Consider the following 15422-nt stretch of genomic DNA (forward strand, 5'->3'; position numbering starts at 1 on the left):
TTACTTGGAGCCTTTCTTTACCCAGTGCTTCCAGGGCACAACAGATGAAAGAAGGATAACTCCCCTCCCCTCCATCCTAGCCCCCATAAACCTGACTCGCGGCCCATTCTCCTTCCCCCTGCTCAATATTGTCCCCCATCCCCCCTACTTATTCATTACCCCTATCTGTCAACTGGAGGCTTGATGTTTCATTGATGGTGGTGCTCCTTCATCTTTCCACTCCTGGACAACAATAGCCAGGCTAACTGGTTGTTGTTCCAATCTAACCATCAAGAAAATGGAAAGTCCAATGAGATTTCAACCTAGGTTCATAAGATATAAGGTAGAAGTAAGTCCATACATTTTAGGTTTGTAAAGCGGCTGGCTGGCAATGCAAGTTCAAGACGACACAAATCAAATTTGGCTAAATATGAGCAAAAAATAAGCTAGTTATCCAATGTCCACCCCTACTCATCATCCTCAAGAACACAAGCTAGGTTATGGTGAAGCCCCTTTGTGTCCATCCATTCTCACACCCTTTCATTGGGTTGACAAGTTTCCAATTATTTAACTCACCATGCTTTTTTAAAGGGACCTTTAAAAAAAAGAAAAGAAACCTAGGTAGGTCAAAAAACAAAAAAATAAACGCAATCTGGCTGACATGTAGGGCCCTAGAAAAGTGTTTATTTTTTGCCTGATTCCGTTTTGTTTCCCCCCAAATTCCAATTTCTCTGTTTTGTTTTTCCAGGTTTCCGTTTGTCAAAGTTTTTTCAGGTTTTCCCTCTCAAAATCACACATTTTTTATAGAAAAACAACAAAGTTGGATGTTCTAAGTCCACAACAATGGATATACACCACATCAGGAGACCACTTTTGAGGTCTTGGAAAAATCTAAGAAATGTTTAATTATTGGTGTAGTTACCCTTTAAAGCAAGTGTGCACACCCTTTGTTTGGTTAGCAGTGTTTCTGTAGCGCTCATGTGAGTTTGCCAAACAAATGGCCACTGGATTGATCCAAATAATCATGATATCATTCTGCCAGGTAGGCAGAGGCTAATTTTTACTTAACATTTAACTGAGAAGGTTTTTGCGAAAGCCTTTCCATCAACCAGCAGACGGTTATCATTAGCATTATCGCTAACGGCTACACAAAGTGGACCAGGGAGTGGACCGGGGTTGCCATGGCAATGCACCAGCTGACCCAGGGAGGGGGTGGGGGATCCAGCAGCCCAGTGACAACAATAAGAGATGTCTGAGAACGCAATCTCTCTCCACCCGTCTCATACACACACACCTCTAAACATCCTCAGCTTGAACACACACACACACAGCAGAGTTCTTTAAATATTCTCCACCTGAACACACACTAGCCTCCTTGCAAACAACCCACAATGTGAAACATTTACATTTTAGTAATTTAGCAGACGCTCTTATCCAGAGCGACTTACAGTTAGTGAATGCATACATTTTCATACTGAAACAACCTCACTGTACTGTCCGCCAATCAGCCACAAGCCAATGCCACTCTACAGCACGACATCAAAGAGCGCTAGTATCCACCGCTGTAGCAGCGAAATCAGTAACGCGAGAAGCAGCACGAGGCACCAGCCGATAGTACCATCCCTACCTCCAATATCTCACTGCCCATCTGCCAGCTAGCTAGCCAGCCAGCCACCGCAATCCTCCCTGGCTCCGGGCAACCCTTCAAAAAGACAACCCTGTCCCAGTAAATTCAAAATCCATTATCCATCTTTAAGCCAGGTTTGACGATAGATCTTTGTTCCATTCAGGTGGTTTGGTATAGGAGACGGACACAACTGCGTTGCAGTGACTTGCAGTGTAATGCAGTGCGCCAGTCCGTCTGTCGGTCTGCGCTCCCCTGGGCCGGTGCAAAAGTGCAGTGGACAGTGGCTGCGCGTACCCAATGGCTCCCTATATAGTGCACTATGTAGGGAATAGGGTGCTATTTGAGACACAGACAGTGACACAGCACACTGTCTCTCAGCAACGCACTACGCTGCTGCAGCACCCGGTGAAACAAACAACCTTTAACGGAGACATCACAGACCAGCTGCTGGCCACACACATTCTGCTTGCGTGACAACAGACTCTAGAGAAAACAGTCTGGATTGGAGCACCATGCCAGGGACAGGGAGTGGATCCGTCTGGGAGACGCCTTGGCTGGGGAACGACGGACAGCCAGCGCCCCTGTCTAGATCACCTCCTCGGTCTCCTGGTCGCCCACTCAATCAGCTACTGAAGAAACAATAGACGACCCTGAGCTACACAATCAACCACGACGGCTGAGCAACCAGAGTAGGTAAGGGCAGACGCCAGATGCAGTATCTAACCGCATTGTTTATTATTAAAGATCATCACCAAGAGACAGTGGGTCTCGGAGCCAGTACCAGCAGGGTTTCAGATGCTCTCCCTCCCTCCCTCCCTCCCTCCCTCCAGCAGTCCAGTATCCTCTGTTTTTCTCCTCCATTATATTCTATTTCTCTCCTTTTCTCTTGCCCTTTCTCTCTCCTGCAGTGCACCTTGGGGAATCCTGTGGGATGCAGAGAGACGCTACACACCTCGCACCTTCAGTGTTGCCGTTACATCCCTCCTCCTCTTCGTCTCTTTATCCTTCTTCCTCCTCTCTTCCCACATCCCTTCATAGCCGGCGTAGTGCAGCAGCATCTCTCCTCCGTTCGCCATCCTCCACTCCCCCTCTCCAGAGAGAAAAAGAGGCCTGCGGTCTATCCAGCTCTGACATCCTTTCGCCTCTGCAGTGTCTCACTCCCTCCCTTCCCCCCCTCTCTCTCTCCATCCGTGTTTTCCGCATTTCTGCTCACATGGCCAGTCAGCCTCTCCAGTAACTTCTCCTCTCGCTTCACACAGAGCAGACAGCGTGCTCTCACCACAGTGTCCTCTCCACTCACACACATCCCCCCTCCAATCCCCTTCTCTCTCGCTTCTCCTGTTTCATCACTTACACTGACACTTTTGTATTGCATGCAATACGTCTTCTGGAGATGCATCGCTCAAAGTACAGGCAAAGAAAAAGAGCTCCCTCTCCTTAACAGACCAGAGACTAAGAGATGTAGTGCTGACCACTACTGCCTAAATCTCACCCTATTCATAATTGATAAGACTTTATCTCTGCATCAGAGGAGTGATGCTGCCTGGCTACTGCTCTGAGAGATACATGTTCTGCTTCTGCTCCTACAAATGTTACTATCGTTTGAAACTCAACTTTAACAATCACAACACACACATACCTCCATTGTACAGTATAAACATCATGTCCACGATCCATTGCCTAGTAACAGCCTTTTTCGTGTCACCTCAGCTGTAACTATTCAGATTCTACACAGTCAGGTAGGCTGGAGACCCTGGTCACCCTACTAAACCCTGCAGTACAGGTTCAAATTCTCTCAACAGGTGTGACGCAAAGGATACTCGTCTGATACCCTGAACAAACCAGAAATGCAATTACAATCACATGCAGAAAAAAAGGGAACTCACCTCAAACACGTCAATCAATAACCTTATCTGACATGTTGGACCCTCAATCAAAAATGTACCATGTAACAAAAACGTACAATATTGCTTTCCAAGGATTTAGCTAGCTCTTACACTAATCCCAGCCATAGCCCAACCTAACCCTGTATTCACTCCTCCAGACATGGTTGATCCGGTCCTCTTTAAACAAATGTCTTCCGCTCAGTTTGCTTTTCCAATGTTTTGGAGCGACTGTGACATGATGCATACTCCTTCTGGCAGGGTTTAACCCCCCAAACTATTAACCTGGCTGCATCTTAAATGGCACCCTATTCCCTTTATAGAGCACTACTTTTGACCAGAGCTACATGTGGACTTTATAGTGCACTACTTTTGACCAAAGAGCCTATTTTCCGTACTCTCTCAAGTTACAGTCAACAGGGCCAATCTGACTACATGACGCCATCAAGCAAGGCAAGTCAGAGACATAAGCGTCTCAGCTTTTTGGTATTGGAAATAAATTAAATTGTTACTTAGGGAAAGAACACTACAGTTATTCCCATAACCTAAATTAAGAGGTACAAGTCTTTGAGCCAGTCTTGGAATTGAACCGCAGACTAGTAACGTTATAACTCACTTCCTCTCTCTGACTGTCTTTATAATTCCAACATCTCAATATATTTGCATAGTTTAAGAATAAAGTAAAATAAAAATCCATACTACGAACCTTTCAATATAATTAGTAACTACCGGTAGGCCATGCCATTTCATATCGTTCATCACCATCAACGTGTAAAGTAACGTTAGCTAAGAATTGACTACAGACAAAACAGGGAGACATTGTAATAACGCTGGGTCAACTAGTTACTTACCAGTCGTTTGCTGAATCGTGGTCGACGAGTATCTTCCATTTTTTTATGACTGTCACTTGAGACAGTGGACTGCTTATTTGGTAGGCGGTTCGCCGATACACGTGGGTACCTGACTGACTGCGCTGTCAAGCTGCTGAACACCGGTTGAAGTTCGCACAACTAGATCGTGATTGGAAATGTAGCTTAACTCGTTATCTATTTACTTGACAGAGCTAAATTAGCTCATTTCTAGTAGTGTAATGTTTAAGTTATGTCCACTGTCACTTGCGGGTTAAAATAGGCCTTCAAATCTGACAAACTACATCTAAAACAGTCAACGTAGCCAAGTTAATACATTGATTTGATTAAAAACACCGTATAAATAAAGAGCGTTTACACATTGTAACGTTATGTTATTTACAGCTAGATAATCACCACTAGGACATAGCTAGTGAAATAGTAATGAGGCTAGCATCTTTGGCTATCTATCCCCCACTAAAGGGAAACATTGTTGTCGATCACCAAAACAAAACCCTACCGAGAGAATGGGATTAGCTATCTTTAGTTTGTCTTTATCGCGCCAATATTGTATTTGGGATAGCAGTGTGGTTCATTATATGACGGTTAGCGTGTTATAGCTAACGTTAGCTATAGTGTATCTTACTATTGATTCAATACTATACATACCATTTAGACACACTTGTCTGGCTAGTTTTAGGGGGCTGAGGGGGGGTTACCAGTCCTGGGTTATTTGCGGCAAGTAGTTCACACACATTTTATTATGCTGAACAACAAACTGTTAGCTAAACTAAAACGAACACAGAACGTCCAAGTTTAAAATGCAACGGCAGACAGCGAGCAATCTATTATTTTCAAGGGAACTTTCCGCTTTGTCTTTTGGAAAACTCCAATCAACCAAAGAGTTTTCTAGAAAATCCTTAAAATCGGGTTATATTAAATGACATTAAGTTCTGTAAAAAATCGACAGAGAACACTGGTTTAAATCGCAGGTTTATATGTATAATATCCGATAAAGTCGGCGGTCAGCCATCCGCCGCCATTTTCATCTCGTCACAAATCCCCACTAGTTTTTCTCAAGACCCGCCTACAACAATAAAATCGTCCAACTACAGCAAAGCCGGCGAGGCACTAAATGGTCGGTAATTATGTCACTCAGAAATACATTTTGTCGATAAGGATTGGACAAACATACAACAAAAAGTGAAAACGACACGTGAATGACCAATTACATTGCAAGTTATTGGACGAACCGAAATCCAATTGGCGACCATTTCGCTACTATCTTCAAAGGAGAATAATAATTGGTCAACATACAAAGGGGTCAATAAAGCAGCCAATGAACTATCACGCAATTCAGACATCGTGTTACCCAACTCAACCTTCCAAAAATTGCCAGACCTGCCATACAATTTATAAACCCATAAAAATAAAATGTATTTCCGTTACACACCACCATGATTGAGCAGAACTGTTCAAGGACGGTCGACGGTGCCAGTCTGCGTAGTCTGCCTCCTGGCTTCTGCTGTGTCTTGACTCCCGGAGCTTTGCATTGCTGAGACACGTTTTCTGGGTAGCTACTTCGGTCTTGGGTTGCTACAGCAAAGCCGCCCATTCATGGCAGTTGTAATCCGGAAGCGGCTGTCTATTGGTCCCACACTTGGGTGGATGGCAGCAATTGGAGGATTTGGCCTGTCAATTAAACAATACAGACGGTGAGCGATGTCAAAGCCAATTCGTTTCGTTTTATTCCTATTTCTCAAAGCAGTTTAAAATAATTGAATAATGAAAACTTACAAATAAAAACACTTGGCAAAGGGCGATTCTTTATTTTATTTTTTATTTGTCAACAGAGGGGAAAAGCTACAAAAGCTGAAATCTGACCTTACATTTTGATCAGATAACATTTTCCCATATAAATGCCTACAAAATCACTACAAACGTATGCGACTGAAAACACACACATTGGCTATTCACTTGATACTGCTTGCTTGCTTGATCACAACAAAAATACTATCCTATCTTTAATTAGAGGGGGTAGAGAGCAATGACTTATATAAATTAACCCTGGACTGATGATGCTATGTACAGGCCATTGAGATGTTTTGAAGCCACCGGTCGGCCATATTAGAACTCCCTAGAAGGAGCAGTCCTCCATAGGAATGAATGGAATTCTACAGTATTTCAAGGAAAACATTTCATGTATTGACGTTTTTTTTTGTAGTGGGGACAGTAACATTAGTACTCTCCCCATTAAAAAAAATGTTTAGCTCACATAATATAATTTAAAAGTATGCATTAAAGTGTCTGTAATAGAATAAACTTGTCAAAAACAAATGTAGACGTTAATAAATGTATTTCTATAGCTTCCAAAATCTTTTTCACGATTGAGGAGGATTACCAAGATGGCTGCACGGTGGCTTCAATACAGCGCCCCCTGACAGTCATCCAGGGTTTACACACATCATATGTAGAGAGCGCCTGTGACAGTTTTATGACACAGGCATGCCCCCTGGTGGTACATGCGTCGACACACATGTATGATAAAAATGAAATGAGTACAATATTACGCAATAACTTCAACACACAATAATACAATAATACATAAAAACGTGCCATTTTGGGGTCATTTCGATTACTAGCTGTTAATAGGGCAGTGAGAAATTGTATTTTTTTCAAACAATCTTCGTTTTATCATCGTATTATTTTGTTTACCAATATCTTTAGGTTACTTGACTTGATTACACAGTGTTATCGTTGACCTGTCTTGGCTTAGATTATTAAGGAACCACACTACCAAAGCTAATTGACACATATCCTTGAAGTGGGAAAAGGAGCTGTGGGGGTCAGCATGCCTGAAAAGAGGAATGAGAGAGAGAGGGAAAAGAGGGAGAGAGAGAGTGTGTGTGCGTGAGAGAAAAAGAGAGAGAGAAAGACGAAAGACAATGTAGGGTGGAAGGCCTTTAGCCGGACTGAAGTGTATCTCCTCTGAGTAGCGCCTTATGTATCTCTTGACAGACAGAGTGATCACTGTGGATCCACCCACCCAGGTTAGACTGGGGGTAATCTGGGACACTCCTCTTCAACTTCACCTGAGGCCAGAGTCATAACTGATTATCTCGTTAAGAGGCCAATAATAAAGCCTAAGTCTACATCCCAAATGGCACCCTATTCCCTATATACTACAAAGGGAATAGGGTGTCATGTGGGACACAGACTAAGAATAACCTGGATCTAACATTTTCTAATCTGGTCCCGTATTCATAAAGCATCTCAGAGTAGGAGTGCTGATCTAGGATCCCGCCCCCCCTGTCCATGTAATCTTATTCATTGTAATCTAAAAGGTTCAACTGATCCCAGATCTGCACTGATCATTTGAAAGGCTTTATAAATACAGGCCCTGATCCAACTTGGAAATCTTTTGCACACATCTGCATCCTTCTAGCCTGAGTTGTTTGTGCTATCATGCCAACTCCTTGTCACTGATTGTCATGCCACACATGTTTGGCTTGACAGGGACAGGAATGGAGTTTGCAAGAGTACAAACAAATCTGGGACCAGGCTAACATCCTTCTGCATCAATACATGATTTAAAAGTTGAAGTTGGGAGTTTTGAACACATCTCTGTCAACAGTTTTACAACAAGTTTTACCCGGACGGTATTTCCTATTTGATAAAGCTGTAGAGGAAGGACCCGCCGATGACACAGAGAATGATACAGCAACACATGATCATCATCTGCTTCTAAAGGGCGGAAGACAGAAAGAAAGAGGCAAAGAAAGACAGAGGATGCGAGAGAGGAAGAGGACACAGAGGAGGAAGTGGAGGAGGAAGAAATATAAGGAAACAAAGAAGGGAAGGGAGAGAAGAAAGAGAACAAGAAAAAAATTAGAAAAATGAAAGGGAAAATTGACCTGAGCATAGAGAAAACATAACCCAAGATAAATATTTAGACACTAAATGTGCCATTGTAGGTTCTGAAGTTTTAAGAGATTCTTTGCATCAGTGAGAATGCTGAACCCCCTTTAGCAAGACAGTATATTTACTGTGTGTCCCAAATGGCACCCTTTTCCCTGTATAGTGCAGTACTTTCAAAAGTAACGCACTATGAAGGTAATAGGGTGCCATTTGGGACGAAGCCAATGTATCCCTTCTCCTGTATGAACAAAGGTGATAGGTAATAGGTCTAGGGTCTGGAGTGGACCTATAAACAGGACGTTTCAGCCGTAGAAATAGAATCCCCTATTATGGCATCATTGACCTGAATGGGGACGGCCATTCTACTCATCCTAATTCTATGGTTTCAGCCCCACTCACCCTACGGGCCTCCTGCTGAAATTTGGCTGCTTTCTTGGTGTCGGCAACCGCCCGCTCTACGAAGCCCACCGATTGGTCCATGTTGTTCTCAATCTTGTCAATCATACTGCCCTTTGAAGGGGGTGGGCGGAGCGGAGTGTTGGGTGAAGCACACACAAACAGCGGTCAAAAGCAGTGCACTATGTAGGGAATAGGGTTCCATTTGGGATACAGCCTTAAAGGTGTGAAGGGTTACCTGGTTCTCCACCAGCATAGCAATGTCCACAAACATGTCATGAAGCTCTTTGATGCTGCTCTCCAGCCTCACAATGTCTTTGTGCCGTGCCTCGATCTCATTCAATGCCTGCTTCGATATGCCCGACTCCATGATCTACAAAACACATAGGAGAGGATATACACAACGGTTTAACACCCACACTAGGAGAGGATATACACAACGGTTTAACACCCACACTAGGAGAGGATATATACAACAGTTTAACACCCACACTAGGAGAGGATATACACAACGGTTTAACACCCACACTAGGAGAAGATATACACAACGGTTTAACACCCACACTAGGAGAGGATATACACAACGGTTTAACACCCACACTAGGAGAAGATATACACAACGGTTTAACACCCACACTAGGAGAAGATATACACAACGGTTTAACACCCACACTAGGAGAGGGTATACACAACGGTTTAACTCCCACACTCGCAAGCATGCACATACACACACTCACAAGCCATTCTCGCTTGTACACATGCACACATACGCACACACACACACACAGAATTACCCCTGCGGAGAAGACGGCTGCGTTTCCTCCTTCCAACATCTCCTCCAGCTCCTCGTCGGTCGTTACTTTTCCCGCTGTGGAGTGGAGAGTTCACAGAAAAGGGTTAATAACATGTATGAAAGGGTTTTAATAACAGGCCCTTAATGCTGGCACAGAATATACTAATACATTCCGTCAACAGCAGATCTGGGTTTCAAATACTTAAATATTTCAAATACTTTATCTGTGTCTATTTGTGCTTGCCTGGCTTAATAAACCAGAAAAGAAAAGTCCCAAAACTGCAAACCCTGCCCAACTCCAGGCAGATTCAAGCAAACGTTCAAAGTATTTGAAAGGATTTTCTAAGTATTTGAACTGGTAAAGAGCACGGTATTAGCTTGAGTCTATCTGTGATAGGTTGAAACATGCACTCCTGTCTACGACTTAATGCAACTTGGGCCTGGATTTTTTCCTGACAATTGAACCCTGGCCGCAGTTATACCAGGTATCTTGTCTCTATGACTGGTTATGACATGGTTATGGCATGGTTATGGCATGGTTATGGCATGGTTATGAAGCATCATAGGCATCAGACTCACTGATCTCCAGCTGCCGGGCGATGCGGCCTTTGCTCTTGTCTCTGAAGTCCGTCTGAGCCTCGTTGTACTTGGTCATCACCTCCACAAACTTCTTGGCCAGGATGGCATGCTGGGAAAAGGTGGAAGTGGGTACAGGGGTTGTTATGGTAATCAGTGGGGAGGGAACCCGAGTCTCCAACCCCGGTTTCCAACAGGAAAAAACAAAGGGGACATGATTGACGTGCAAACCGATAGAGTTAAGGGTTTGGTTGAGGTTAGTTTGTTTCTTAAGGGTTACCTGGGACTTCCGTATCCTCATGTCTGCTGACGACCGTTCCTCTGTGTTTGTCTCAAGTTGCTTCTCGATACCTGCCAGGGATGGAACGCGCAACCATTACCATGACTACGGCCATCGACAACAACAAATAATTACTACGGTATTGCAGTAGATGGCATTCAAAAACACGTTATCTTGACACAAAAACTAAGTTTATACAATTGAATGATAATTGTGTTGGTCGTCAGAATACGGTTGGTTGTCAGAAAGACTATGGGTAAGATATGGTGCGTCTAATATTTATAGGGGCAGGAAGGACCGACTCTTGAGTTTGTTGCGAGCGGTGCCGGCTGCTTTCTTGATGTCGTTGGTGACTGCCTCCAAATCATCTTGAATCTCTGGTGAGCACAGTGAAAGACAAAAAAGAGTGGTTGTAACATAGAAGTATCAACAAGCCACAAACGATGAAAAATATGGAATGGAAAGAAAGGGAAAGAAAGTGGGGTGAGATAACAAAGAGATGAAGAGAGAGAGAGAGAGTGAAGGAGAGAGAGGGGGACAGAGAGAGAGAGGGATTGAATGCTGATGTTTACTCTGATCTGATGTAGGGGCGGAGAGGATGGTAGAGTACAGCTTCTTTGCTTGCGCCACACTCTCATCTATCTTATCAATGCTGCTGCGAATCTCCTCAATCTGAGACAGAGACAGGCAATGATGACACACTGGTGAACATACATACACACACACACACACAAACACACAAACACACAAACACACACACACACACACACACACACACACAGTATGGTGAACGCGCCCACACACACAAACCCACACACACATCAGGAGTATGGTCAGAAATACCTGGGCGAAGAAGTCATCCATAAAGGCTTGGTTCTCCACTGGAATCTCCACATCGTCCCCAGGCACATCACTTTTCTGTTGACACACACACACACAGACAGCCAGAGTTGTTGTGGTGGTGAGTTTGTGGTTAGATAATCACACTCACAGGTTTTTTAGCGGTTCTTCCATCACTGAAACAATGTGTTTTTAATCCACTATAACGTTCATTTTTTTACCAGACACAATAAGGCCTACATGGATGACCTTGAGACCTTGGAAGAGGTGCAGGAAATTAGGAGAAAACATTTGTAATCTTTCCTTAAATCAACCCTTTTGTTCCTCTCTCTGTATCCATCCCCCTCCATTTGTAACGCACCACCAATAAACAAGTGTACAGCCTAAATATCATCACACCCCAATTAAGCCTACCTACTTCCTAGAATAACTTCATGCTCTAATGTTTATTATCCCAGTGTTCAACTAGGCTATTTCTATTTCCGCTTTTCTAGGCCTGAAAATGGGATCAAACAGCTGATCGAATGTTGTGGACCAACCGCATCTAGTGCCTGAAAACAAATGAGTAAATCAGATAGGTCCCCAAAAACAAATGAGTAAATCAGATACGTCCCCCATCCCTTTTATACAATTCTATATGATTAGCAACGGTTCTATATTAAACTAATAGCAAGCAAGGCCAAGAAAACACGAACAAGTGTACAGAATGACAAAGCTTACCGCCTTCAACTGTTCCAATCGGTCCTTCATCTTCAAAACTGTGTTGTCACTGTCACAATATCTGAACTATCAAAAAGCGATATATTCTCATTTACAACTACTAAGAAAACGGTTACCAAATTAGACCATTACAATTTATTAGCCTACTGATTAATCCAGTGACTTCGACGAAAATACGTTTCAAAGTTAGTTGTAAAAATATTTAGTAGGCTAAATGGTCATTAGAATATGGTCATCAAATAAAAAAAGAACAATCTTTTTTTTACAAAATGTCTGTTCAATATGGCTGCAGCAGCGTCTCCAACCTGTAGTTTTACTAAGCCTATCCTCTCAAGAAGGATTAGAGCAACAGTTGTGTAGAGTGCGATTTATCTCTCTCTCTCTCTGATCAATAGCATGCGTAAAAACGCATGCAAAGTAAATATCATGCTTGCTCGCTGTTTTGGGCGCACTATTCAAACAGGGCACTGAATGGAAAGGTAATACATTAAATTCTAAATCTGTAAAGTCAACACACTAGGTTGTCCATCTATAAATAAAATAAAATGAGGGTGTATTTGTATTGTTATTTCTTGCAGGGGCGGTGTGTTCAATAGTGCGATATGGGCGACGCACTGCCAAACGGGAAAAGGAAGGGATTTTTTTTCTAATCAATTATATCACGGCAACAGTAGTTATCAGTGTTGTAATCTAGACGTCTGATCTGCCACAGTGCCACTAAATGTCCAATCAGGCTAAAGTCGTGCTTCAAATGCCCCCCCCTTTTGGGGCGATTTCAGTCAGGTTGAAAATCGCCCAGAAGTCTGTCATAGACTCCCATGTAAAATCTATTTTTTTCAAATATCAGAGCTTTCAATACAATCTCTATGGGTTTCTGAGGGCTTGCACTTACGCGCTTTCGTCATACGTAACATAACCATGAACGTAACTAAGAAAAGAGCGGGTAGCCTCGTCAATCAATTCACTACTACTATCAAAATGGCTAGGCTTCAGTGCAACTCGATTGTGTCTTTGAAAGAAGTTCCTTTTTGTCGGCGAACAAATGAAGATAAATTGGCAACGAAACAATTAGGACCTCCCAGACCAAATTTAATAATTCAACAGGTTTCTACTAAAGGGGGAAGTCCTACACCCGAGGATTTTCCAAAAATTGGTGTTACGAACGAAAAACCTGGCTAGCAGGCTGCGATGTAGCTAATGCAGTCTTCTGCTACCCCCCGCTTACTCTTTCACCCTGAAGGCGGCACGGCAGACAGCACCGCTTGGACAGCGACTGGTGTGTAACGGACATGCACCATCTTTCAGGAAAGATTAAGAAACATGAGCTGTCAAAGACCCACATGGATAGCTGTTTGAGATTGTCTGCTTTGGGGAGAGTGAACATTCCCACTCAACTGGATGAGGGATACAGGCTAGCTGTCCGCCGCCACAACGATGAGGTTAGTGTTGATAATCACAAGTTTACTGGAGAACTGAAACTAACAAGGCTGACAAGATAGGACCCTTTTGTCCATTGTTATTGGATAGGAACAGAACTTATAACCAGCTCCTGACCTAAATAGATCTTAGCACAACATTTTACTCAACATATCATATTCCATATTCACTATAACAAATATATTTACTCACGACATTAGCAAGAACCGCCACATCCTCAGCCGGCTAATCCAGTGTGTGAAGTTTTGCGGAGTGTTTGAGTTAGCTTTGCGAGGCAAAGATGAAACTGAGGGCTCCACCAACCCTGGTAAGCCAACACTTTTGAGATCAGTCAATAAATGCTTCTGGTATTGACTTATATGCTGCCCCTGTCTTCATGTTGTTGCTGGACATATCTTTTTTAAAATGTGTGTAGGTCACCTAAATCATCAGAAAAATTGCCCCCCCCTGAGAATTTTTTCAGGAGCCGCCACTGATTTCTTGACCCCATCTGCTTGTAAATATAGCTAAATAAGGCCAGGTCAACAAAAGAAAGTCATGCAATGATTATTGATTAAGGAATATATTTTTGTATTCCTTTTTTATTTGCAACACCATTCCCCCTGAAAATAGATGAGGTTACACAGGTTTCTGACAATAGGCCTAGATAGAATTCTCAAATGCAATGTGTTTAGAAGTTGCTAATACAATCAGTTGTTTCATGAAATCTTACTTTGGGCAGACTGAAACTGACTGTGATTGTGAGAACTTTTAGCTGACAAAGGCTTAGTCTTTGAGCTGTGGGTTTTCTCTAACATTTTACAGGGTCCTGGTGTCGTGATATCTGAGAAAGCTATAATGCAAAGTTTATCTGCCAGGTAGTATATACTACTATACTGCTCATCTTTCATCTACTTTAAATAATAAACCCCCCACTCCCTTTTTCCACCATCCCCTCTTCTTCTTCTCCTCCATTCAGTTCCTCTCTTTCCTCAGGTTTGAAGGCACACAGAAAGTAATTGCTTTGGCTGCACGTTTTATCATTCCATTCCTCTTAATCTCCATCCTAATCTCAGATATATTTCCTATTTTCTGCTGTCTCAACCTCTTACACATTAAAAGTTGCAAACCCTTCGTGTTTGTCTAGAAGGTATGTGCAATCCCCTGGGTACATTTGCAGCCTAAAATGTTGTCACCCTTGCACTTCTCAACAACAAAAACACTCCAGTTATTTTTTTACTTTTCCCGTTGAAAAACGATATCCCAAGTATAACTACGGTAATGTATGACCAAATTAAGAATTCAAAGAAAAGAACACCCTCCCTAAAATCAAACATGGGAGAGTTTTGATAATACTGTGGGGTTGCTTTGCTGCCTATGGTACTGGAGGCCTTCAACATGTGCAAGGCATCATGAAATCAGCAGATTATCAAGGGGTTTTGGAGTGCAGTGTTCAGCCCTGTGTCCAAAAACTAGGTCTCCGTTGAAGGTCGTGGGTATCCAGCAGGACAACGACTCCAAGAACACATAAAAAAGCGCCCAGGGCTGTTTCAAGAAGAAACACTGGAATGGAATGGTCAGCAATGAGTCCAGATCTGAGTCCCATCGAAAACCTACGGCGAGATCTGAAAAAAGCAGTTGGTCAAAGGCACCCATCAAACATTGAAGAATTGGGAGCAGTTTACAGCTGAAGAGAGGGCAGAATTGCCAGTAGAAAGGTACAGCAAGCTCATCGAGGGCTACAAGAAGCGTTTGCCGGCAGTTATGCTGACCAAAAGCTGTGCAACCAATTACTAGTACTGGGTGCTAATAATTTTGTCAATGCTATTTGTTTTTATTTTCTCAAATTAAATATTTCTCAAATTGTAGTTTCTCCCCCCAAAAAATTGGTTCTGCAATGTTGAAAATCGAATAACCAGGTGTGGAGACAAAGTTATTTTCAATTTTAATTTATTTTAGACAGAATTATTTAAGAAAAGTGCAAGGGTACCAATATATTAGGCCACAAAATGTACATCTGTCTGCTGGTTGTTTCTCAAGAGAGCAACTTGTCAAGACAACTTTTCATGACAGAACACAACATGAGGAGAAACGTACTACAGTGCCTTCAGAAAGTATTCACATCCCTACACTTTTTCCACGTTTT

At 42.8% G+C, this 15422-nt stretch overlaps 2 protein-coding genes across 10 annotated transcripts in view; both read right to left on the reverse strand.

Moving 5' to 3' along the window:
- kdm2aa (lysine (K)-specific demethylase 2Aa) overlaps positions 1 to 5952 on the reverse strand; it is a 22579-nt gene extending 16627 nt beyond the window's left edge. Inside the window, exon 1 of one of the 5 annotated variants that reach the window (XM_041843044.2) lies at positions 5791 to 5952. In XM_041843044.2, coding sequence (XP_041698978.2) covers positions 5791 to 5952 — 162 coding nt within the window. Of the gene's footprint in view, positions 1 to 1606; positions 1860 to 2558; positions 2757 to 4340; positions 5418 to 5790 lie in introns of those variants that run through there. The other 4 variants (XM_041843046.2, XM_041843045.2, XM_041843048.2 and 1 more) reach the window with 4 other exon arrangements.
- zgc:165520 (uncharacterized protein LOC571872 homolog) lies at positions 5934 to 12202 on the reverse strand. Of its 5 annotated transcripts, XM_041843052.2 has the most exons (11): positions 11861 to 12202; positions 11144 to 11218; positions 10873 to 10972; positions 10603 to 10677; positions 10301 to 10371; positions 10024 to 10132; positions 9446 to 9519; positions 8890 to 9024; positions 8655 to 8765; positions 7990 to 8081; positions 7344 to 7429 (listed from the first exon to the last, which is right to left on the reverse strand). In XM_041843052.2, exons 1-10 carry the CDS (start codon positions 11888 to 11890, stop codon positions 8004 to 8006), a joined length of 858 nt encoding a protein of 285 aa, XP_041698986.1. In that variant the 5' UTR covers positions 11891 to 12202; the 3' UTR covers positions 7344 to 7429; positions 7990 to 8003. The 5 variants fall into 5 exon arrangements, with proteins under 5 accessions (XP_041698984.1, XP_041698983.1, XP_041698985.1 ...); XM_041843050.2 differs by lacking the exons at positions 7344 to 7429; positions 7990 to 8081 and adding an exon at positions 5934 to 6029; XM_041843049.2 differs by lacking the exon at positions 7990 to 8081 and having other exon boundaries at positions 6640 to 7429.
- Positions 12203 to 15422: the final 3220 nt, after the last annotated feature.

This window comes from Coregonus clupeaformis, chromosome 21 (assembly GCF_020615455.1).
Source record: "Coregonus clupeaformis isolate EN_2021a chromosome 21, ASM2061545v1, whole genome shotgun sequence".
Taxonomy (NCBI): domain Eukaryota; kingdom Metazoa; phylum Chordata; class Actinopteri; order Salmoniformes; family Salmonidae; genus Coregonus; species Coregonus clupeaformis.